This window comes from Panthera tigris, chromosome A3, assembly GCF_018350195.1.
Source record: "Panthera tigris isolate Pti1 chromosome A3, P.tigris_Pti1_mat1.1, whole genome shotgun sequence".
Lineage (NCBI taxonomy): Eukaryota > Metazoa > Chordata > Mammalia > Carnivora > Felidae > Panthera > Panthera tigris.
Window position 1 is genome coordinate 17,304,533 of NC_056662.1, and position 26,433 is coordinate 17,330,965.

Genomic DNA, 26,433 nt, shown 5'->3' on the forward strand with positions numbered 1-26,433 from the left:
GTGAGTTCGATCCCTACGTTGGGGTCTGTGCTGGCGGTGCAGAGCCTGCTTGGGATATATTCTCTCTCTCATTCTCTCTCTCTCATTCTCTCTCTCTCTCTCTCTCTCTCTCTCTCTCTCCCCCCTCTCTGCCCCTCCCCAGCTTGTGCTCTCTCTTGCTCTTTCTCTCTCCCCCGCAAAGTAAAAAACAATTGTAAATGTAGTGTATTGTGTTCTCATGTCTGGAGCATTCACACTCTGTTCTGGTTTGGGAAGTTTATAGAAGAACTGATTTGGGGGCGCCTGGGTGGTGCAGTTGGTGAAGCATCTGACTCTTGATTTTGGCTCAGGTGATGATCTCACAGTTTCTAGGATCGAGCCTGCTACGGTTCCTGTGCTGACAGTGCAGAAAATGCTTGGGACTCTTTGTCCCTCTGTCTCTCAAATAAACATTTTTAAAAAATTAAAAAGAAGCCATTCGGGAGGATCACTTGGAATTTGTCAGGCGATGTGGGGAAGGAGCTTTCTAGGTAGAAGGGGCAAGTATGGGGCTTGGCAGAGCGGGTTGAGTGTGGGGGTACTCTGTGCTCACTGTTACTGGAACAGAGCTTTGTGTCAGGAGTCCTGTGTTAGCATTATTGGTTCATTCACTCAACAGATACTTAAGCCCCTACTATGTGCCAGAGCTGTTCCCAGCCTTCCTGAAGCTCACTGTCTAGTGCAAGCTGGTTGATTGCCTCCCTCCTTGCCTTTCAGAGGCCAGTTGAGTTCTCCGCTGTATCCAGAGTGAAGTGCCCTCTCCTAACCTTTCATCTCCTGGCCTCCTGTCCTTGCCTGTTGTCCCTTGTCAGTATGCACTGGTCATCGGCCTTCCTCAGTTACCTGAACTACGAGTGGCACATGGCTGCCATGTGTGGCCTGCTCTCCCTGAGGAGCTGGGTGTAGTGGAGGAGCATTATAGCACAGGACAGGGAACTATTTCCGGGACATGTGGGAAGGCTTCCTGAACCCCTGGTAGTCTGTCACCCACCTCACCTGCAGCCTTTGTGGCGCAATGCTAAAATGCATGTGGGTTATTCATTTACTTATTCACCATCATTCTGTCTTGTGGAAGAGTGACAGGACCCTTGTGTAAACCGCGGTACGGCCAGGGCCTGGGACTCTGTTGGACCTGCATTAACGGCTCAGTTTATGTTGAACTGAAGAATGAATGAATGGAATCAGATTTAGCTCCTACCAAGGCATCAGCCAGTTACCATCACAGGAAATTTCTTACTGGCTGTCACCTTTTGTAGGTTTCTGCTTTCCATTGTTTCTTGAATCCCTTTCTTCCTCTCCTTTACTTTGTAATTGAGGTATCCACATTAGACATCCCAAATTGCTGTTACTTCTTAGTGCAAAGTTATTTAATACTCTTGACTCAAGCCCAAATGCCTGTATTACCAAAGTACGTCCAGGCCTCCTTTGTTCAGCTGAGACTCCAGATTGGGGTGCTAAGGGTCAGTGCTTCTGGGTTATCATTTATCATTCACACAAGATCTGTCAACAGGACTTCTACCCCACTAAGAACATCCCAGGCCTGGGGTGCAGAGAAGGGCTTTTGTCCTTGGCAGCTGGTAGGGATGATGGGGAAATATTAGGGAAGGCTGCAGACCTGGGCTGGGGCCAGCAACGGATGGCTTCTGTACATGGATTGGAACCATGTTTGCATGTGTGATGGGGGAGGAGGGTGTGTAAGGGAGGCAGATGGTGATGTGATGACACCTGAGCATCAAGGAGAATGGGGGGGCAGTTGCAGAGCTGGCCGGGTGTGAAAGGGGGTTTGGGAGACCATCAGGAGGCTGCTGTAGAACGCTGTCCTGTGCCACCTCTGTGTCCTGCCGGCTCACCTGGATGCCCCCCCTCCTGCTCTTGGTCCGCAGATGTGCTGGGTACTCCAAAGCCCTGATCAGTCCTCCTTTGGGATGTCATGGCTCCTGTTGATCCAGACCAGAATTTCTTCCTTGGAGCCCTGGTTCTGTAGCCCACATCTTTGTTCACGTCCTCTGGAGGGGACCTACCGCTCATGGTGTATGCTCAGTAAATCCTTGCAGAGTTGAATTGTTAGAACTTACTGTAAAATGGTAGATGGCTTTAAACACTATCAGCACCAACTACGATTGTCTGATTCTTGACAAATTTGATTTTTATGCCATGAAACATGGTTTTTCACAAACTGCTTTTATAGGGAAGGAGATAGATGTGGAGAATTTATTCCGTGCCAGTTACTTTTCATGTGTTACCCCATTTAGTCCTCATGGTTTTTCGGTCCGGTGGCTCCTCCCCTCCGTGCCACAGGTGGGGAAACTGAGCCGCAGATGGGGAAGCAGCTGGCCGGGGCTGGCCCAGGTTCGCAAGGTGGAGCTGTGTGCAGCTGGTCTGGCCGGACTCTGGAGCTGGTGCTCTCTCTGCTGCCCCCAGTGTCTGTCCCTGTTGTAGGAAGCAGTCACAGAGGCATGCCCTGGCATTCATTTTTTCCTACTCAGAATGAGATGTTACTGTTTACTTTCTCGGGAAGGAAGATTGAAATCAATGTAACTAGCCTTATTAACTTTTTTAAATAGGAGGGGCCGGCAGATGCCAGCACCTTTCTGAGAGAACCAGAGCAAATATAAAAATCCAATATGCTTGCCTTTTTTTTTTTTAAATTTTCTTCCAAGTTTAATATTCAAAGTTGTAAATGAGGAGCTGATGAGACAGGGGTAAGGAGCCAAGCTCAGACACCAGGAGGTATTCACCCGTATCTTTTTTGTCTGCAGGTGGCTGTTCCTTTGATGAACACTACAGCAACTGTGGTTATAGCGTGGCCCTGGGGACCAATGGGTTTACCTGGGAGCAGATTAACACATGGGAGAAACCAATGCTGGACCCCGCGGTGCCCACAGGTACGTGACCCACTGTGTTGGAGGATGGGATGAGGGTCACTAACTTCTAGGATGACTTATGGGGACAAATGTATGGGTTGAGTGGAGAGGGCAGTAGACAATGTCCTTCGAGTAAGTTTCTCATCTCCAGGGGTAATCAAAACAAGGCTGAGTGCGTTCTTAAGGTATGTGGTAAGAATCACACGTCCCCTGGATTCAGGAACCTTTGGGATTTCTTTTAGCTTTAAGATTCTAAGCTTTAGCTATAAGTAGAGCATCCCTGGGTTTTGCTTGGGAACCCAAGAGTAGTTGGATTTGGGGTGGAGAGGAAAGAACTTGTGAAGAATGAGGTCTTTCCTTTTCTTCCAGGACACACAGATACATAACTTGTATATCTCGAGGGAAACTTCCGCAGTCAGAATATTACTCATAGTTAATGTCCTGACATCCTGAATGCCCAGCTTGTCATTAACCAGCAGGGCTAAAGGGCTAATGTGCTTTCTTGATAGATGGCCGCTTGAGGCAGGCCTATGAGAGTGACATCTGGTATATTCTAGCAGAGGTACACCTGGAGGAGAATACTCAGGGAAAACACACTTAGGGTGGGCTATGCCTGGGTGACTTGAATCTTGAAAACGTTTACCTGGGGACATATGCCAGGAAGAGTTACAACTCTGGGAACATGAGGATCACCTCTTTGGATATGTGATCCCAGGTACAGCAGTAAAGACGGCTGGTTTGGGTGTTGGAGAGGGAACATCATATTTAATGGTTCCTCCCCATCTAAGGGCAGTCTGACCCACATACTATCTTGTTCTTTGTCCACACATCTTGTGGCACTCTTCCTCGCTCTGGCCATTAAATACTGGAGATCTCAGGCTTGTTCTATACTGCTTCCATGTGTATTAGGTTCTCCAGAGAAACAAAATCAATAGGATTTATAGAGATACATTTAAGAGGAGTTTAGTATGGGAATTGGCTCACACTGTATGGAGGCCGAGAAGTCCCATCATCTGCTGTCTGCAGGTTGGAGAACCAGGAAAACCAGTGTGTAATTTGGTCCAAGTCTGAGGGCCCTAGCATACAGGGCTAATGATATAAACCCTGATCTGAGTTCGAAATCCCAAGAACCGGGAACACCAATGTGTGAGGGCAGGAAAAGGTGGATGCCTGTAGCTCAGGTAGAGAAAGTGAATTTACCCTTCCTTTCCCTTTTTTTTTTTTTTTTTATTTGGGGCCACAAGGGAGTGGATGATGCCTTCCCCCGCCCCCCCCCTTGGTGAGTGCTATCTGCTTTATTCCATTCACCAACTCAAATGCTTGTCTATTCTGGAAATAGCCTTATAGACACATCTAGAAATGATGTTTTAGCAGCTATTTGGGCATCTTGTAGCCCAGTCAAGTTGACACACACGGTTAACCATCACACTACAGATGGCTTTCACCACTTCTGTGCCTTCGGTTGCCATCAGACATCTCATATGAACTCTAGACCACCCACTTCCTGGCTGCCGTGTCTTTTTGGCTTCCTCTGGGGAGAAGAATTTAACAGGATGCACTAAGCTATAGACAGAGAAGACACTCAGACCTGTCCAGGTAAGGATGTGGCCTCTGTGGCCTCATGGACTTGGAGTTTGGCTCTAAAGCAGGAGGCTGCTGGATGGTTCTGTATACTTCCAATTAAAGGCATAAATGGTTACGTAAGTTTTTCATGAGTGTAGATACCCGCCCCTGGTGCAATAAATCTGTCCTGTGGTACAAAATTGAACTTTGCAAATCTAGTAGGATCTTACTTTGTGTGAGCAGAGTCGACAGCAACTACACATGCCCATTAGTGAGGTGACCGTGGGACAGCCTGTATGTGGGTTGCCCCATCATAGTTTTTAACATTGCTGACTTAATTCTCAAAGGTGCCTTGGTTTAGATGATAGAATCACTCATTCTATTAGAGTCCAGAGTACTTTGCGGGAATACACCACATCTCCTCTGTTTTGCCTGACCATCTTTGACGTTGGCCAAATGTATCCGGATCTTCTAGTATGTCTATGTGTTTGTATCCAAAAACATCTAGCCCTGCAGAGCCTTATAGACTCTCCAAACTCAACATGGCTAAAACTGAACTCTTGATTCATCTTTGCCCCTCTCCCCATGTACTACTCTCTATGGAACCTTTTTCTCCACCTTACTGTCTTGTGCCTCCCCTTTGTAGCTCAGCTTAAACATCACTTCCTTAGGGTGGCACTTCTAGATACTTCAGCCTGGGTCAGTTATCTCTGTAAATGTTTCCCATTGCATCCTGTGCTTTTTCTCAATGATGCATGTCACATTGGATGTTGTTTGTTTGGTGTATGTTATACCCTCAGATGAGGAGTTCCACATGTGTAGGGACCATGACAATCTTGTTGATAGCTTTATCTCAGTGCTTAATACAGTGCATCATATGTAGTATGTACTAAATAACATTTTATTGGATAGACACATGGATGGCTGGCCAGATAGTCTGTGCTAAGTGTATTTTATTTATTATTTAAAATTTTTGTTTGCTTTCTTTTCTTTTTTTTTAAATCTTTATTTTTGAGAGAGAGACAGAGTGCGAGTTAGGGAGGGGCAGAGAGAGGGAGACACAGAATCAGAAGCAGGCTCCAGGCTCTGAGCCGTCAGCCCAGAGCCCGATGCGGGGCTCGAACCCACGAACTGCAAGATCATGACCTGAGCTGAAGTCGGATGCTTAACCGACTTCAGCCACCCAGGCACCCCTATGATTCTTCTTTTATTTATTTATTTTTTAATTTTTTTTTTTAACGTTTATTTATTTTTGAGACAGAGAGAGACAGAGCATGAACGGGGGAGGGTCAGAGAGAGAGGGAGACACAGAATCCAAAACAGGCTCCAGGCTCTGAGCGGTCAGCACAGAGCCCGACGCGGGGCTCAAACTCACAGACTGCGAGATCGTGACCTGAGCTGAAGTTGGACGCTTAACCGACTGAGCCACCCAGGCGCCCCTATGTTTCTTTTTTTAAATTGAAGCAGAGTTGACATACGATGTTATATTAGTTTCAGGTGTACTCCAGGTGATTCAACAAGTCTGTTATGCTGTGCTAAGTACAAGTGTAGCTACCATCTGTCGCCATACAATGCTATTGACTCTGTTCCCCATGCTGTACCTTCTCATGACCTATTCATTCCATAACTGGAAGCCTGTATCTCCCACTCTCCTTCACCGTTTGGCCCGTCCCTGTCTTCACCTTCCCTCTGGCAACCAACCACTAATTTGTTTTCTGTAGATATGGGTCTGATTCTGCCTTTTATCTGTTCATTTGTTTTTTAGATCCCGTATATAACTGAAGTCATGATATTTGTCTTTCTCTGACTTCACTATCAAGTGTTTTTTAAATAAAGAAATGAAGGTCAACATCTTCAAATCCCTTTGGGCCCTCTATTTAAACTGACCATGGATTTTTAACCTTTCCTGTAATCCTTCCATTTTACAGATCAGGAAACCAAGTTTCCAAGAAACTGTGTGGCATGGCTCGTTTGCCCACCGTGCCAGTCTCTCTTCCCAGAGGAATAACTCTTCTAATCTTAATTTTTCAGTCCCTCATTACGGGAGAGTGTCATTTCATAAATACCAGATTGTGCTAATACAATCCTCTGAGCTTTTCTAAATAGAGGCATTTGATAATGATCACTGAAATTATTCTGTCATGATGCGCCTGTGGATTTCAGTGGCTCCATGTGCTTCTTAGAGAGGCATGAAAGTGAATTTGGATTAGGCAAAATTGTTTGTTCTTCTCATGGGCCAAAACTGAAATCTTACTTTTCCTTCTGTAAAACCAGCACTTTGCATCCTTTGGAAGTCTAGTTTGAGTCTGTTTATTCAGATGTTCCACACCCTTTGACTGATCCCCTTCTGTGTGACAAGCTCTGTGCCGGACTGTAAGTGACACTGTGTCATTTTGGCACTTAGTCCCTCTGCTGGCTTCTCCTGGCACATGGGAAGAAATTTGAACTCTTTGCTACAGCCTGCAACGTTCTGCATGATCTTGTGTCTTCTCCAAGCTCCTTTTCTTCTCAAAATGCTCCAGGCACACTGGCTCCTTTCAGTGCCTTGGAGACTGAAAGGCTGTAAAATTGTTGGCTGGCTCCAGACATTTGCACATGCTGTTCCTGCTCACTGGAATGGTTTTCTCCACTCCTTGTGTGGCCAGTTTCTTCAGGTGTCAGCTCAGATGACTGCTTCTCACGGACATTGCCCCTTATCAGTCTATGTAAATAAAGAGTCCCTCCTTGCTGTTCCCATGGGATCCTGTTCTTGGCTTTCAGAGTTCTTAACGTAAACATGTTTCCAGGCCAACTCATTCCAATCCTATGCCATAGCTCAGTGACTTTGGGCCCTTAATCCCTCTGCCTCTGTTTCCCCATCTTTAGCATGGGAACCAGTGTGAGAGTTAAATGGAATGATGGCTGAGTGAGTGTGAAGTGTTTGCACATGGTAGAACTTAATCAGTACTGGTTCCTCTGTGCTCTTTTCTAGTTTTTTCCTTTTTTTTTTTTTAATGTTTATTTATTTTTGAGAGAGCAAGTGAGCAGGGGAAGGGCAGAAGGAGAGGGAGCCAAAACTCTAAGCAGGCTCTGCACTGTCCGTGCAGAGCCCGATGTGGAGCTTGAACTCACGAGCTGTGAGATCATGACCTGAGCCAAAATCAGACGCTTAACTGACTGAGCCACCAGATGCCCAACTCATTTCTGGTTCTTAACAATCTCTGGAGCTGTAAGTCTAAGTTCTTCTTAGAACCATGTCTCCTCCTTCAAGTTCTCCTGACCCAGATGCTTCTTTACCCAGGTGCTTGACTCAGTAGGTGGTCTGCGTGGGTCCCTGAGAGACCCAGAGAGGCTTTTCAATACCCAGGGTACTTGCTGCCCTGCGGGCTTGCACATCTCCTCTAGCCCCCAGCTCTGTCAATTCAGCACTCCACACCATTGCTTTCACGGTTTGTCCTCATCCTTTTCCATGGGAAAAGCCCTCGGGCTGGCATTCCAGGCTTCAGACCTCTGACCTCATCTTTGTTGGGGCTGTCACAGAGGAATGGGGATACTACACCCACAGACCCTCTTTCCAAGCCTCGATCTGGTCCGTAGAACTTTATGCAGTTTCCTTTGGTTTCTAGCTCTGCCTTTCCCAGCCTTGGCATAAGTGTCTTGGGGACTGAAGGGGACTGAAGTCTCTGAGTGTCCTTTAATTTCTTTCTTGATTAAAAATTTTTTTTTAACATTTATTCACTTTTGGGAGAGACAGAGTATGAGTGGGGGAGGAGCAGAGAGAGAGGGAGACACAGAATCTGAAGCAGGCTCCAGGCTCTGAGCTGTCAGCACAAAGCCTGACACGGGGCTCAAACCCACGAACCATGAGATCATGACCTGAGCTGAAGTTGGAGGCTTAATCGACTGAGCCACCCAGATGCCCCTCATTTCTTTTTGATGCTTATAAGCTATTATTTTAAGTGTTGGAACAAAGTAAGGTTGACTTGTAGGCTGGAAACCCAGGTGCATAGGAAATGCTGCATTTGCATGAACTTAAATTGGACCCCAACCTTCAGGGAGTTAGACATAAATTTTTGTCATTTTGGGGGGGGTCCCCCCTTCTAGAGGGGTTACAGATGTCATGGGGACTTAAACAGGCCAGGCTATTGTAGTTTCTTCTTAGAAGCCCACTGTCACATTCCTGTGGTCCCTTTGGGTCTAGTAATACTGATGCTTCTTCCCAGGCTTGGATCCCTTGTTTGGAGTCCAGCCAGCCCAGGTGCATCACCCAGGATCCCTTCTGGGGCTACCACCACTGAGCTGTATGGGACCAGCAGACCCTCCCTTCCTTTTCCCACTGTGGAAGACTATCTGTCCTCACTTTCTACACCCCAAAGGCACACCCTTCTTGTCACAGCCCTTATTTGAAGTCATAATCTCTTGAGTAAAATTTTAAGCTTTACAACTAGAAGAAAGAAGGAACCTTTCACTTCAAGCAGCCTCTTCTCTGTGTCCTGCACCGATTTCTAGAGCAGATACAAAGACCCTAATTAGTTACCTGATCGGAAGGGGCACATGTTAGGAAAAAATCCATGGAAAACACACACAGGGGTATCTTTCAACCAGTTGGCTTGCCATGGGAGCAGACACAATCTCAATATTGTGGTGCTAGTTTTCCTTTCTGTCACTGTCATAGCAGGCCATCACACAGTAGGATTGGTGGAGGAAGAGAGATACATAGACAAGAAAGTGGCCATGGGAACACAGACACAGATTGGAGCAATGCATCTATAGGCCACAGAGTGCCAAGGATTACTGGCAGATACCGGAAGCCTCCTTCCCTAGAGCCTTCAGAGAGAATATATCCCTGTCAGCAACTTGATTTCAGACTTGTACTCTGAAAGGTTCTGTTTCTGTTGTCTTAAGCCACCCAATTTGTGGTAATTTGTTACAGCAGCCCTGGGACACTATGACTGGGTCATTCACATATCTGTATCCTGACCCCATCACCTTTCCTACGTTAGAACTAACACCAGGGTGCTGTAAGTATAGGAGCCTTTGCTTTCTTTTAAAAGAACTGACATTTCTGTGTTCACTCTAACCAAGAACTGGATAAAACATTTTCCTGTGAATTTCTATTTTTTAATGTTTGTGTAAAAAAATTTTTTTGTAATGTTTGTTTATTTTTGAGAGTCAGAGACAGAGTGTGAATGGGGGAGGGACAGAGAGAGAGAGGGAGACAGAATCTGAAGCAGGCTCCAGGCTCTGAGCTGTCAGCACAGAGCTGGATGAGGGGCTTGAACTGTGAGGCCATGACCTAAGCTGATGCCATATGCTTAACTGACTAAGCCACTCAGGTGCCCCTAGTGTTTATTCATTTTTGAGAGAGACAGAGGGAGAGAAAGTGTGTGTGTGCACATGAGCAGGGGTGGGGCTCCACTCACAAATCATGAGATCATAACCTGAGCTGAAACCAAGAGTTGGGTGCTTAATGGACTGAGTCACCCAGGCGACCCACTATGCATTTCATCTAATGTGCCACCATCCCATGAATTCAGAGATCTTATCTCCCCGTTTTGAGAAAATCAAGCCCCAGAGAGAGAAAGTGATTTGTCCAACCTCATGCAAGTTAAATATGAAAGAGGAGCCAGTCTTCAAATCCAGGGTAGAGAAATCTGTGTTGTATACATGGCACTGTCATCAACAAAGCATCTGTTAATGTTATTTATATTTAAAGTCATGCTTTATGATTGCAAAAATGCACATTTGTGGTAAAGACTATGCATGGTAGAGGTAGCTATAAGAAACAAAATTAAAGTCATATGCTCACACAAACTTACATAAATACATATTTTTCTATATAATGCTATTTTTAAGTATTTTCCTATGTCATTAAATATTCCTCAAAAAGCACACTTTTTTTCAATATATGAAATTTATTGTCAAATTGGTTTCCATACAACACCCAGTGCTCATCCCAAAAGATGCCCTCTTCAATACCCATCACCCACCCTCCCCTCCCTCAAAAAGCACACTTTCTAAAAAACTTCATAGTTTTCCATTAAAATGATCGTTCCATGATTTAACCACCCTGTTGTTGGATATTTAAGTTGTTTCCAGTTACTCACTCCTGAATCACATTGCAGTGAGTGTTCTTGTACATCTATCTTTGCTCCTCTCCAATAGACGTTCTTACATTTGCTTTCATATAGAGATATATATATCTCTATATGAAATATATATAGAAATATATATAGAAACATATATAGATATATCTATATATATATTTCTGTACTCCCTTCTGTATCAAACATAGAGTAGTTGTACATTATTTTTGAGATCTGGCAGAATGTCCACATGTCAAACATGGAGTCCTGGATATTTGCCGACAAATTGATGTAGGGAAGATTCTTTGTGGACTCTGCAGCCCTAAACACAAGTCAAGAACTGGCTGATGATGGCCCCCTGAGTGTAGCACGTTACAGCTCATAGTGTACTAGTTGGAGACCTTCTGAGGATTAGCAGGAATTCTGTTCAAGATAATAATCAACTAGAGAGCAGTCGGAGCACTAGTCCAGGCGGATATCAGCTGTAAAAAGCAGATTGGTCTCTCCAGTGCTGATTTGACGAATAGCAAGCCTCTTTGTAGTCTGTTTTTGAGCTAGCTTCTGTTCTCCTTGTAGGCAGGGGCAGTGAATGTTTGCCAAATGAATTACTCTTGTTAGTAATTGAACTTTCTCATGATACGATCCCAGCATCTATTTCCAGCCTGAGCCTCCATTTCGGCCTTCTTGGCTTCTCTTTCTATATAGTCATGTGAGAGAGGCTGTTAGACTTGAGTTTAGGGAGTCTAGCCTCCAATTCTGCTTCCTGAATTTGGGAATCTCCCACTGTGTGGAATCTTGGTGGACCGTGCAACTTGTCCAGAGGTGAAGGTGCCAGAAATTTACTCTTCCTCATGGCTTGGGTGTGGCTGGACATGGGGCCTGGATGCAGCCCATTGGAGGGAGGGTGGGCCAGAGGCCTGTACAGGGGGGTCCCGTGATAGGGGTGTTGTCTGGGTCACAAGAGATGCTACTAAATGAGGTTGCTGAATTGCTGCCGCCTTGGCTCCCCAGAACTGCCTAAATTTTTGTTCATTTTTCAAGGCTATTCTCTAGCTTTCTGTTCATGATGAGCCTCCCAGTATTCATGCAGAACATTTCTGAGTTTGAGAAGGATTGTCATAGTTGATTTTTCTTGTTTCTAACCCCAAACCTTGCAGGTTCCACAGTCTTGTCTTTGGCTAGAAGGCATCTCCTATCTCCCTTTGTCTTACGTCAAAACCCTGAACAGATTAGCCTCCTCCAGGAGGACCTCCCTGACTCTCCCTGTGCAGGATTGCCTCTTCTCTGTGCTCCTGTGGCTGAGTTTATTATATCTTGTCTTGGATTTCTCACTATGGCTGTGAGCTCCTTAAGGACATGGGCTGCTGATCATTGCTTCCTTCCCTCTGCCCTGCATTGGGCTTGGAACAGGGAAGGCGATCCATGTATGAAGACTAAATTATCATTAAGGTTATAAGCATTTGGAAAGTCAGGAGCAAGTTGATATTAGGGAGTTTTGGGGAGAACCCTGGAGAGCTGCTGCTTTCTTTGGCATTTTTATGGTACCTGGTGCACCTGCGGCTTTCCTACCTGGTCTGCCTCCTCTCAGCCTGATGAGGCTCAGTCTGGCTGGACCATTGCTCCCAGGTCCTGCCTTGTCAAGGCTCTTTTGCTCTATAATTGACCCTTGGGACAAATAAAGGGGCCCTGCAGATTCCCCCTGGCTTCACTCTGGGGCCTGGCACGTGTGTGTGGATCTGCTTGTGACCTATGTAAGACCCTCCCCATTGGAAAAATGTGATGTATCCAAAAACTGACCAACTGTTTCTTTAATGTAGTGCTTACATTAAAATGATTGGGAAGTATGGGCCTTTAACCATCCTTAATCACTCCTGATACTATTATTGATTGGCTTAAAGCTATAAGCTCTTAAGTTCCCATTTAGCCAGTATTGAATCAATAAGTTTTTCTTCCCTCTTTAATGATAAAATATTATATATTCATTTTTAAAGAGATGCTGAGTCTGTACATATAAGGTAACTCTCTCCAGGACCATCTCACTTCCCTCCGATGTCATGATTAACAGATGGATGGGTATCGAGAAAGAGGGAGGAGGAAGAAAAGGAGGAAGGGGCTGGGAGGGAAGAGAGAATATATGTATGTGGTAATAGTGACAATAATAGTAGGGAAGCAGTATTTAGGTAGTGCTCATTGTGTGGTAGGTACTATCCTGAGCACTTTAAATGTATGAACTTAATCTGCTCACAGCCCTCTGATACAGATATCACGATCTGCGTTTTACAGATTAGGGAGCTGGTGGCACAAAAAAGCTTCTGTGACTTGCCCAAGGCCATAGTTAGCATGTGGTAGAGCCAGGATTTGCCTGCAGGAAGTCTGTGCCAGAGTCTGTACTCTAGACCGCCTCACTTTTGTGCCTCCTAAGAATGCAGATGATGAATCGGGTCATGGTTCCCAACAGCTGCCATTGCCCTCCTTTCACATCACCCATTCAGATCTAGCGTTCACCTTCCAGGGCTGGCACCATCTTTCACTAGATGGATGCTCCGTGCTTTATTTAACACCCAAGAAATGGCAGTGGGAGAAGAAAAGATAAAAACCCAAATGTACCCCATATGCCCCAATAAAAGGCAGGGTCTTTGTCTCCAAACAGCTCTTGAAAAAGTTCTTACAGGGCATTTTATATTATGGGATAGTCTCTTATGTCCTTTGAACCACAAAATTAATTAGGGAAACTACATTAGCCTGCAGTAACCCCAATCAGTGCTGGTTTGGGATGTTTACAGTGATAACAGAATTGATAGGGGGGAAAAGGCAATAAAATTGAAGACAGGTTTTATATTATTCTGGAGGATATGACTGGATAATGACAAGTGATAAGGATGGCTTGTAAAAAGCAACAGAGGATCTTTTTGGTGATCAAAATACACATGTTACATAAATGGGAAAACAGGCCTGTTCTAATATCCACATGGATGCTTGCCTTGATGTTTATTTTCTGTGATAAAAAACCTCATTTCAAAAATCAACAAAACATAAAGGCAACCTATTGAATGGGAGGAGATATTTGCAAGTGACATTATCTGATAAGGGGTTAATAGCCAAAATATATAAGGAACTTAAACATCTCAACACTAAAAAGCCAAGTAATTCAAATAAAAAAATGGGCAGAGGATATGAATAGACTTTATTTTTCCAAAGAAGACAAACAGATGGCCAATAGACACATGAAAAAAATGCCCAAAATCACTAATCATCTGGGAAATGCAAATTCAAGCCACAGTGAGATATCACTTTATATCTATCAGAATGGCTGAAATAAAAAACAGAAGAAATAGTGTGTTGGCAAGGATGTGGAGAAAAGGGAAACTTTGGGCACTGTTGGTGGGAATTCAAATTGGCATAGCCCCTGTGGAAAACAGTGTGGAGGTTCCTCAGAAAGTTAAAAATAGAATTATCATGTGATCCAATAATTCTGAGTATTTACCCAAAGATAACAAAAGTGCTAATTCAAAAAGATACATGTACCTCTTTATTGTAGCATTATTTACAATAGCCAAGATATGGAAGCAACTCAAGTGTCCATCAGTACGTGAATGGTTAAAGAAAATGTATGCACACACAGAATGGAATATTGTTCAGCCATAAAAAAAATGAAATTTTGCCATTTGCAACAATATGGATGGAACTCCAGGGTATTATGCTAAGTGAATAAGAGAAAGAAAAATACCATATGACTTCACTCATATGTGGAATTTTTTTTTAACGTTTTTATTTATTTTTGAGACAGAGAGAGACAGAGCATGAATGGGGGAGGGGCAGAGAGAGAGGGAGACACAGAATCGGAAGCAGGCTCCGGGCTCTGAGCCATCAGCCCAGAGCCCGACGCGGGGCTCGGACTCACAGACTGTGAGATCGTGACCTGAGCCGAAGTCGGACGCTTAACCGACTGAGCCACCCAGACGCCCCTCATATGTGGAATTTAAGAAATAAAAAAAAAAAGAAAAAAAAACAGATTCTTAAATACACAGACAACAAACTAGCAGTTGCCAGCAGGGGCAGCTGTGCAAGTGGACGGGGGTGATGGATGAAATAAAGGGGATTAAGAATACACTTACCATAATGAACACTGAGAAACATAGAATTGCTGAATACTTACATTGTACACCTGAAACCAGTAAACAGTAACATGGTATGTTAATTATACTTCAATAAGGAATTTTTAAAAAATATTCTTACATCTATAAACAAAATACCTTAATAAACTGTATTTCCTAGACTATTAAAAAGCAATGCATCCAAATGCTGTAATTGGATGCAAAGGTGATGTAGACAGGTGTCAGTGAACTGAAGAAGTGCTTGCTCTAATGACAGACCCAGATGACAATGGCACAGAGGCCAAGTTCAAATGAAAGTTTCTGTAATATGTGGGAATGGACAATAAACCACTATTTTGTAACTTAACACGTGTGTGCCACTTACTGGACAGTGTTCTAGGGGCTTTACATGATTTTAAATCCTTTAATACTGATGTGAACTGGGTACTATTAATTACCCGTATTTTACACATGAGGAAGTTGAGCCCCTGAATGTTAAGTACCTCGCCCCAAAATTAGTAGCAAATGGAGGAGCTGAGGTTTGAACCCAGGCACTCTGGCTCTAAGAGTCTGTGCTGTGGACCATCGTCTATTTTTAACATAATGTGTTATCTTATGAAACATTTCAAGTATGTATATGTCATTAAATCATATCTTAGGCATCATAGGCAGACATTTAACTAATTCATGTGCGTGCTGAATATTTTATGTATTAACTAGCCTCAAAACTTTTTGTGGGGTCTTCTCCCTGGGAAATACCCTATTTCTAGGCACCAAGGGTTAACCATCCTGTAGCCACCTGAATGCAAATATAATAAGCTTGTGAATTGTTTTGAATAATCTGTCATAAGGGAACATTGAATGGAAGCAGTCTTGCCTCAGGAGACCTCTAACTGGACAGCAGAGATGACTTCCGTTATGACTCCTTAGTCTTCTGCTTCTACTTCGGTTACTCCCGGGACAGCCTGAGAGGACGATACTGCCAAGAATCTTCATGATCCTAGTGATGCCATCCCAGTGTAGAGGGTGATGTTTCCATGGATCATTCATCTGGCCTGGCTGCTGTTGCAGGGGCTTGGGCGCCTCAAAGTGAACACCTTGTTTTTGAATACATGGATTGTCTTTTACTTAATGAGGAAACAGGTTTTTTTTTTTTTTTTTTTAATGCTTTGAAAACCATAGTAATTTGAGGTGTAATTACATAGTGTAAGAGATTTGATAAGAAAATGATAGTTTAGTACAAATAGAGTTTATTAAATTTAATGAAAATTGATGTGGCTTTTTTGTGATTCCATAAAATAGGGTTCAGTAATTTGAAAAACCCCAAGAGCCCATTGTGGTCCCATTTGGGAATGTCCTTTAAGCACTTAAAATGTGGCTAGTTCTGCACATGTAAAATTCACAAGAGATTTTGAAGACTTACCATGCGTGAAAAAAATATATGGCATCCATTAATTTTTATATTGGTTACCTGTTGAAATGATTATATTATAGATCTGGGTTAGGTAAAATTATTAAAATTAATTTAAGCCCACCCTTTTTCTTAACTTTATAAATGTGGCTACTAGAAAATTTAACCTGTGTGGCTCACATTATATTTCTATTACCCATCACTGTCCTAGATTATCAGATTTTTAATTATTTTTTATTTCAGGAGTAGAATTTAGTGATTTATCATGTATAACATCCAGTGCTCATCCTAAAAAGTACCCTCGTTAATGCCTGTCACTCATTTAGCCCATCCCCCCACCCAACTCCCAGCCAGGAACCCTCAGTTCTCTGTATTTGAGTCTCTTATGGTTTGCCTCCTTTTATCTTATTTTTCCTTCCATTCCCCTATGTTCATCTGTTTCTTAAATTTCACATGTGAGTGAAATAATATATTTATCTTTCTCTGACTTACTTCACTTATCATAATATGCTCTAGTTCCATTCATGTTGCTACAAATGGCAATATTTCATTCTTTGTTTTTGTTTATTTGTTTAGAGAGAGAGAGAGAGAGAAAGCAGGGGAAAGGCAGAGAGAGGGGAAGAGAGAGAATCCCAAACAGGCTCTGTGCTTTCAGTGTGGAGCCCGATGTGGGGCTCAAACCCACAAGATTATGACCTGAGCTGAAATTGAGTTGGATACTCAACTGACTAAGTCATTCAGGCTGCCCCAAGATTTCAGTCTTGTTGATCGTTGAGTAATATTCCATGGTGTATGTATATATACCAAATCTTTTTTTTATCCCTTCGTCAGTCAATGGAAATTTTTATTGTGTCATTTGTACCAATAGGAATGCCTGTCTTTCATAATAATTAGCATTTATTGAGCACTTGCGAGGCACTTGAAATGTTTTCTCCTTTATGGTTCACAACAGCCCTATGTAGTGTAGGTACCATTGTCTTCCCTATTTTACAGATGGGAAAATTGAGGCACAAAGGGATTCAGTAACTTGCCTGTAGTTGCAGAGATAGTAAGTGGTAGAGAGGGAATTTGAACCAAAGTAGCCCAGTTCAGTGACTTAACTGATGTCTCCCAGGCTGGCCACCTTTCAACACACTGACACGGGACTGTTGTTCCTGGCTTGCTGTGCTCTTTTGACCGTTTGAGCCTCAGTTTCCCTAGTGAGGAGTAGGCTGGAACATCCCTCGGGCCCTTCCAGTGCTGCTTTTCCTGTAGTTTCTTTGTGCTTCTTTGGGGGCCATGGGAACATGGTGGGGCTGGGGTAGGCGCTGTCTCTTCTACCAGGCCAGTTAGTCTGGTCCTTCTTACTTGGTAGGCAAGGAGATGGTCCTAAGTGCCTGTTCCAGCTCTGCCACTAATCTGGGCCGGTCACCTACTTTTCTCTGTACTTCCCTGCATCCTTTTCCATGAAATAAGTCTGAAAGGGATTCCTGGAATTTAGTCCCAACTCTGACATTAACATGCTCTGTTAACTCAGGCCAAGCATCTTCCCTTTCTGGGTCTTACTTTATGTAAAATCAGGAGTCAATTTCTTCCAACTCTAGTGGTCTTTGATTTGTAACTTGTGACTCAAGAGGAAAAGGGTACATTTTTAAATGAAGGAATTAGGTGCCACATTTGTAAAATGTCTGAAAAATCTTTTGGTCTTATCTCCTCATCTGTCTGTCATGGCAGCTGCAAGGAATCACCTTGATCGAGGAATTTGTCTTCATGAGTGTGTGCAGATGGGCACAGGAAGATAAACCTCCCTGTCAAACTTCCTTTGTTCTCAGAGCTGCAATGATTTTCCCTATCCTAGGATCATGTGTACATCTTCAGATTTTATTTTCCCAGAATTGTTGATCAGTGAGACATTGGGTCACTTAGAGAAATTTCCCTTTTTTCTAAAAAAGACTTCCTGCCCTCCTTCCTTAGTCCATACAGTTTTGCCCCTGTGCTCTATGCTGACGCAATGCAACTTCAGTTTTGGAAAGTCACAGTTGCTTTAGCAAACTGGTTTTTAAACTTTCCTAGAATCTGCCAATGTCTTTTAAAAATGCTTCTTAGGAGGATATTATGCTAAGCGAAATTAGAGAAGGACATATCATGTGACTTCAATCATGTGGAATTTAAGATCTAAAACAGATAACATGTATGTGTATTATATATCATTAAATATATAAGACAAATTGTATATAATTATACATGTTATATAACATTGTAACATAAGCAAAAATAATATAAAAACAGGGAGGGGACAAAACATAAGAGACCCTTTTTTTTTTTAAATTCTTTTTTTTTTTTTTCAACGTTTTTAATTTATTTTTGGGACAGAGAGAGACAGAGCATGAACGGGGGAGGGGCAGAGAGGAGGGAGACACAGAATCGGAAACAGGCTCCAGGCTCCGAGCCATCAGCCCAGAGCCTGACGCGGGGCTCGAACTCACGGACCGCGAGATCGTGACCTGGCTGAAGTCGGACGCTTAACCGACTGCGCCACCCAGGCGCCCCAAGAGACCCTTTTAAACAAAGAGAACAAACTGAGGGTTGCTAGAGGGGTTGTGGGTGGGGGGGATGGACTAAATGGGCAAGGGGCATTGAGGATGACACTTGTTAAGATGAGCACTGGGTGTTACACATTGGGGATGAATTACTGGATTCTACTCCTGAAATCTTATTGCACTACATGCTAACTAACTTGGATATAAAATAATTAAAAAAAAAAATACTTCCTAGGGCACCTGGGTGGCTTATTCAGTTGAGTGTCCAACTCCTGGTTTTGGCTCAGGTCATGATCTCATGGTTCGTGGGATTGAGCCCCATGTCAGGCTCTGTGCTGATAGTGTGGAGCCCGCTTGGGATTCTCTCTCTCTCCCTGTCTCTCTGACCCTCTCCCACTTGTGTGCTCATGCTTGCGCACACGCTCTCTCTCGCGCTCTCATTCTCTCTCTCTCTCAAAAGAAACAAACATTTAAAAAAAAAATGCTTCCTTTCCCAGAGCACCTGGCTGGCTCAGTTGGTAGGGCCTGTAACTCTTGATCTCAGGGTTGTGAGTTCCAGCCCCACAGGTGTGGAGCCTACTTAAAAAAAAAAAAAAAAAAAAAAAAAAAAAAAGTTTCCTTTCCCAAGTATGTTCATCATCAAGAAAGCCAGCTTGTATTTTCTCAGAATTCTCAAAGCATTACTTGTCATTAGTGAAGTAATTATAAAAGCTACAAATAAGCAAAAGTCTCCAGTGTTCTTTAAGAGTCCTGAGAGTTTCTAAAGTTAAAATAAGACTTCTGGCTAAAAAGGTACAAAAACCTTATAAATGAGAGCTGCTAAAACATACAAACACAATGAGTCTATCAGTTGGGGTTTAAGAAAGAACACAAAAACCACCCTATGTATTTCAATCAGGAAGGTATTTAACACAGGGTATTGGAGGCCTAAACCTTTGGAAACCCTCACATGGATGGTTAAATGACTTTCAACAAGGGTGACCTCATATTCATTAGGATGGCAGTAATAACAACGACAATAACAAAGAGAAAATAAACATTGGGGAGGATTCCAAGAAATAAGAACTCTTGTGAATTGTTGGAAGGGATGTGAAATGATACAATTCCTAAGGAAAACACTATGAAGTTTCCTCAAAAAAGTAAAAATAGAATTACTGTATGATCCAGCAATTCTACCAAAAGCAGGATCTCTGAGATATATTTGTACATCCATGTCTTTTGCAGCATTTATTCAAAATAGTGCAGAGTGGAAACAATTAAATGTCCATCAACCGATGAATGGAATAAGGAAAATTTGTTCTATACATACAGTGGAATATTATTGAGCCTTAAGGAAATCCTGTCATAGGCTATAATAGGAATGAAACTTGAGGACACTATGCTAAGTGAATAAGCCAGTCACAAAAGAGAAGTACTTGATGGTTTTATTTATAGGAGGTGTCTAAAATAGTCAAATTCCTAGAAACGGAGTAGAACAGTAGTTGCCGGGGGGAAGGGCAATGGGCAGTTGGGGTTGAATGGATATAGTTTGAGTTTTTCAAGACCGAGTTCTGGAGGTCTGTCGCACAATGGTGCAGATGCACTTAACACTGCTGAACTGTACCCTTCAAAATGGTTAAGATAGTAGATTTTACGTCCCATGTTTTTATCCGGGTAGAAGGAAAAGGAGTTTCTAGGCTTGCAGCCGCAGTGATGTGTGAAAGAGCTTAGCAGGGTGGCAGGAATGCCGAGTACCCAGGCATGCTTTTGAGTAGGGCGCATCCTGAGTGACTCTGTGCTCTTCTTACGTGGAACGAGTAAGTGGGAGTGTGAAGTTGGAAATCAGCTGATTGGAGTTGGGATGCTGGCGACTAGCAATTTGACCTGGGGCTGACTTGGTAGCCACTAACTGGGACTCCCCAGGAGAGCAAGAAGAGCAGAGGGCAGCGGGCGGAACAGGAAATCCCCGTGCTTTGAGGCATGGCCAGAGGATTGGGCCTCACAAGGAGCTGGAGGAGCATATTCAGAGGGATGGGTGAGGAGCAAGTCTGTGTTTCACCAGGAGCACCTGTCCTGTGTCTCCCTTCCCCCTAGAGGCTGGGGACCCTGGGACATGCCTTCTTGGTGCTATGCCTTCCCTTCCTGTAGCCCCCAACTCTCCTTGCTTTACTTTTCTGTCTTCTGCCTTCTGCATCACTCCCATGTTCTTTGCCTTGGGGACTACAAACTAGGTCTCAGAATTCCCTTGTCCCGAGTCATGCATCAGTAGGAGCGGCTATGTGTGATCGTGCATTTAATACCCATCATCCTCAATCAAATATATGCAGGAACAGGAATCAACTTACCCATTCATAGCTAGCTATGTGTCCTCAGTCCTTAGGACTGGCCTTGGCCCCCACTGTGCCCTCAGATAATGTTAACTGAGTTAGGAGACCACTGAAACGTTAAGCTACTTGGAAAAGAAACAAAATCCGAGATGGCCGAATCACAGTCTTGTGGTCCAGAGCGCTGTGCCCGGGGGCCTTGGGAAGCCTGGGTTTTCGGCCTGCATGTTGCTGATCCACTGTGTGGCATGGAACATGTTGCTTAGCCTCTCTGGGCCCCAGTGTCCTTGCCCACCTAATGAAGGGCCCTGATTAAGTAACACCCCACAGTTCTTTCTAACATCACATAAGTTCCATGTGTCATTTCTGCAGAATTTTTTTCCATTACTGCAGACAGGGACCTCATGATTCAAGAGCAGGGACAGTCTGGAGTCCACGTGGGAGTGAGGCAGGCCAGGTGTGGGAGGCCGGAGTAGATGGGGTGTGGCCAGAGAGCCACCCTGAGTGTAGTTTCAACCTTCAAAAAATAAGTCTCTCCCCCCCCCCCCCCGGGTAGTGGCCACAATTAGGAGAGAAACTGCATTTAACACCTATGCTGAATGTAATTGTTATCTGATTTTGACCATTTTAAGCAGTCAGCTTTATAATCCTGATTTTAAAACTACTAAATTTTTTGATTTTGCAATATGGAAAATAATAACAGAAAGGTCATTTGCTTGGATGGAAAGACTGTTTTCCTGTGTTTGACAGGAAACTTCCATAACCTGTGTCCTTGACTCTTTGTAGAGTTAACTTTTGGAAAGGCTGACCGAAGTATACACATAGAGAGTTCATGGACACTGCAGCCAGAAGAACACGTGCAGAGGACTGTGAGCAAAGCTGTTTAGTTTTCCTATGGCTCAGGGTTTTCTTTAACCTATTCAGCGAAGGTAATGGGATGGGAGGATGTGGAGATTAAATGAGACAACATGTGAAAACACAGGACAAAATGCTTGCTGCATGGGCACATGATAAGTCCTCTCCAGCACCCACATTTACTTCCTTCCTGTCCTATCTCAGCTGGGACCCACTGTGGGGGTACTGGGTTAACTTGTATCTACAAGGGAAGGGAAACCCCGAGGCCTGAACTGTGTGTGTGTGTGTGTGTGTGTGTGTGTGTGTGTGTGTGTGTGTGTGTGTGTGTGTGTGTGTGTGTGAGAGAGAGAGAGAGAGAGAGAGAGAGAGAGAGAGAGAGAGAGAGAGAGAGAGAGAGAGAGAGAGAGAGAGAGATGGACATACTAGATAGTATGACTGTGACCCTAACTGGCCCCAGCTGGCTGCCTTTGCAGACCTTAGGCCATTTATAATAAGAGCAGTTGGTAGTGGTCTTTTGTCCTTTGTGCTTGTGGAAGGTCAGCAGGAGGTTCATTTTAGCTCGGGCCTGGGATGGGAAAGCCTGTACAATGTCAGGAGAACCAGACCCTACTTGGGAAGAGGGCTTGACTACAGGGGATGGCCAGGAACAGAGGTGAGGGGAGGTGTCTCCTGCAGACTGGAGCACTTTGGCCAGGTGGCTGGAGGGACTTTCTGAACCCGCTCAGCTCCCCTACCCTTTGGACTCTGCAGTGCTCCCTAGCCCATCTTCTCTGCCTTGGAGAGAGCTGGAGAGGTGCGTCTGGACCCTAGCAGATGCCACACCATATGGAAGCAGTCACCTGTGACTCAGACCTGAGGTTTTACATCATCTTCCCTGCCACACTCTGATCTTTAGGCAAATCCAGCTCGTTTCATTTCTATGACTCGTAGGTTATAATCGGGGGATGGAAGAGGAGATGAGGATCTTGCCACCTGTGATATGTCTACTATTTTCATCATATTTAGGAAATGAGTTTAACACATCCGAAGGCTTGTAGGACTGGGTCCTGTTGATCGCTTATAAAAATTACTCATTAATTCATGAGCATTTGGGACCTAAAGTCAAACTCCTTGTGGGTTTTGCTTCTCAAGGGGAAGTAAACATTGCAGAGGGTGATCCCCAGACACACAGACTGTGCTTTCCCAGTCTGTCTAGATAACTGCCACCTGAGCTAACTATACTTGGATAGGGATGTACTGTTCAGCAGAGGTGTGAACCCTGAAAGTCAGCATTCTGCAGTGTAGACCCAAGGAATTTGATCTCCTCAGGAGTCCCAGGTACCATAAGCACTTAGGATTTGCAAAATTTTAGGATTGTGCCCACTTCTTTCCTGTCAATGCACCTGCAGGACCTCAGGCTTTGCCAGAGCCTAGGCTCTGCCATAAGGCAACATGGGCAGAAAAACGGGATTTCTAGCCCATGTATACACATTTGAGCCCTGGCTCTACTCTTCACCAGCCTGTCACCATGTATGACCGAGGACCTCTCTGAATCTCATTCTTTTTGTATATAAAAGGGGCATGGGAACACATGTCTGCTTCACCCTACTATTATTGTAAAAAACAGTCAAGACAGTGGAGGTAAACCTACTTTGAGAACTCAGTGTAGTTGTATGGGTTAGTAGTTGTGACCTTGAATAGCTGGAACCAGGCTTCCTGTTGCAAACACACACAGTGTTCCCTGCTAAAGAGACCACCCCCTACTTACCCACCAGGCCCATCTGAGGGCGGATTAGAACTGTTGTGGCTGTAAACCCAGCCAATACGGGTTGTAATATAGTAAATTATCACTTGTTTTGCAGTCTTGAAGAGAAAAATAAATGCAATTACACTCATGAATGTTGAAAAATGAAGCAAAGCAGCGTGGATCGGCACATTTGAGGTGCTTTTCCAAATGAAAAGCTGTGTACAATGAATGCTAATGGACTCTCTCCCTCCTACTCCCTAGCATATGGTGTAAAGCCATATTTCTGGATTAAGGAAGTAGCTGTGCCAAGTGCCCCAGGCACAGGAGAGGGCCCTGAATGGCCCCCACTATAGGAGACCCAGCAAACAGACCCCGATTTCTTCTCTTAGCTGAGGACACAGAATAGACCCAGTTTCCTAAATCATGTACTTGAGTAATCTCGATGATGCCTTGCTGCCTATGGAACGGGCAGGTCGTCTGCAGGTCTTCTGACACTGTCCCCTGTGGACACTCGCCGAGTACCTACTGTGTGCCAGGCATGATGCTGGCATCTCATCCCCTGTCCCACCTGATCAGTGTTCCCTGTCACCATGCCCTGATGGGCATGATGTAGCCCCGTGCCCACTGGGGCTTATTAAGTTCTCAGAATGTGGCCAGTGCAGTGCACACCACATCTTAAAAGCTTAGTACAAGAAATACATAAGATGTCTTGTTAATTTTTTATATTATTTAAGTGTTAAAAAGATAGTATTTTATTTTTTATTTTCTTAATTTTTAAAAATGTTTTTATTTATTTTTGAAAGAGAGAGACAGAGCATGAGCAGGGGAGGAGCAGAGAGAGAGGGAGACAGAATCTGAAGCAGGCTCCAGGCTCTGAGCGGTCCGCACAGAAGCCCGACACGGGGCTCGAACTCACGAACCGTGAGATCATGACCCAGGCCGAAGTCGGTCACTCAACCGACTGAGCCACCTGGGTGCCCCAAGAAGATAGTATTTAAGATAGGTTGGGTTAAGTAAAATACACTAATAAACTTCTCCCTATTTTACTGTTTTAAACCCGGATACTAGGAAAAGGAGAACCAAAAACATGCGGTGTGCACTGTATTTCTATTGGATGGCACTGACGTAGCCCCTGCCTACCTCTTCTTGTTCTCTACCACACACTTTGCCCCCTTGCTGGTAGCGCCCCTTCCAGTTGTTCAGCCATAATATGTTCTCTCATGCCTCAGGGCCTTTGCACTTGCTACCATCCTTTCTCAGAAGGCTCTTTGGCTTTTTCTCAAATGTCACCTTCTGTGAGAAATAGTCTCTGACCATCCTTTCTAAATACATCTTCTTTGTTACTTATCAAAATGCTTCTTCTTTCCTAATCATTATTTTAACATTTAGGTATTTAACTGTTTGTGTATCTGTTTCTTCTGAGAACATTAGGGTAGAGAACTCGTCTTTTTTTGTTTTTTCTGTACTAATCTCATTGCCTTCCACAGCAGTTAGCAGGAAGTAGGCACTCAATTTTTTTTCTTAATGAATGTTTAAATGTCACAAAGGATAAAATATTTTGATTATACTGAGATGTTGAAAGACATTTGGAAATACTTAATGGCGGATCCTAATTTATCAGTCTTTAAAGAAGGTCTGGGTGAGAAGCATATGGTATATGAAGGATTTAAATGGAGAGAGTCTGATGAAGTAGAGGTGGGATCATGATTGAGGGAATTAATAAGGGATGGGGAAACTCTCAAGGGCTGTCAACAGTGGGGAGCTGTTACTACCTCCTGGACTGAAGGGCAGTGGTAGTAAATGGTGTTCTAAGACTGCCTGACAGGATGTAGAGGAACACAACTCAATCCTTCCACCCTGGAGTATTCAGCTTGTACTTGCCACCAGTTAGACTCAGCCTGAGGCAGAGGGTACGGGAAGCTAGAAGATGCAGATCACAGAGGTCAGACTCTCAGGAGCAGGGTGGGGTGGGAATCAGTGTGGATTGTGAGTGGGGTGCACAGAGAATAACTGTCATCCTGAAAAGGCATGGGAAGCTATTTTCTGAATGGGCTAGAGCATGTCTGTTCCAGACCAACAACCTGTATCTTCAAACTACAAGGATGCTCATGATCACTAAAATTCTTTAACATTCATGCAGAGATTTCTAGTTACAGAATTGGGAGGATAATTACGGCGAAGGAAGAGATAAGGTCATTATTTGCAGAGGATATTATCTACTAAAACCCCCGAGAGAAATAAGTGAAAAACTATCAGGACCTATTAAGAGTCTAGCAAGGGGACTAGTTAGCGAATAAATATACAAAACCAACAATTTTCTAAATCCTAGCAATAACCAATTAGAAAATATAATTTTAAAAGAGTTCATTCTGTAAAAGGAACAAAAATAGAAAAGGCTGGGGAATTAACTCAAGAGGCAGTATGAAGGACCTTTAGAAGGAAATTATAAACCAAAACTGAGAAAATAAGTAAACAGATGTTATATTATTCTTGGATGGCAAGATTGGATAATTTTAAAGTTTGTCAATTTAATTTAAAATATATAATGTGAATTACAATAGAAATGTATAAGCAGTGTTAAAGAATTGTTTTAAAGTTTGTATGGAAAAATGGTCACAGATCATGAAACAGATAACAAAAGAGAATGATGGGGGAAGACTTCTAAGTTTTACAAGTGTATCCTAGAATTATTACAATCCAAATAGCATATACCAATCCAAGAAGAGACAGTTAAATTCTGGGTCTGTGGCCTGTATCATGACACTTGACCTCCCTAGAGTATCCTTTTCTCCATCCTCAGCATGAGAAAATAAATAATCTTGCTTGGTAGTGTGGCTGTGAGGGTCATTTAGGAAGACTGGCCTGGAAAAGCCTTGAAGCTATGGAATCCTGGGAAGGTAGTGTGTACTCTTTTTTTTTTTTTTTTTTTTTTTTTTTTAGTTTGTTTACTGGGGCACCTGGGTGGCTCAGTCAGTTAAGCGTTCAACTTCAGCTCAGATCATGATCCCACAGTTT

At 43.6% G+C, this 26,433-nt stretch overlaps 1 protein-coding gene across 1 annotated transcript in view; it reads left to right on the plus strand.

Moving 5' to 3' along the window:
• The first annotated feature begins 2,783 nt into the window (after positions 1–2,783).
• Positions 2,784–26,433, plus strand: part of PTPRT (protein tyrosine phosphatase receptor type T) — a 796,626-nt gene continuing 772,976 nt past the window's right edge. The window contains exon 1 of the mRNA XM_042980385.1: positions 2,784–2,903. Within this exon, the coding sequence (XP_042836319.1) occupies positions 2,879–2,903 (25 nt within the window). The 5' untranslated portion in view covers positions 2,784–2,878. The remainder of the gene's footprint in view (positions 2,904–26,433) is intronic.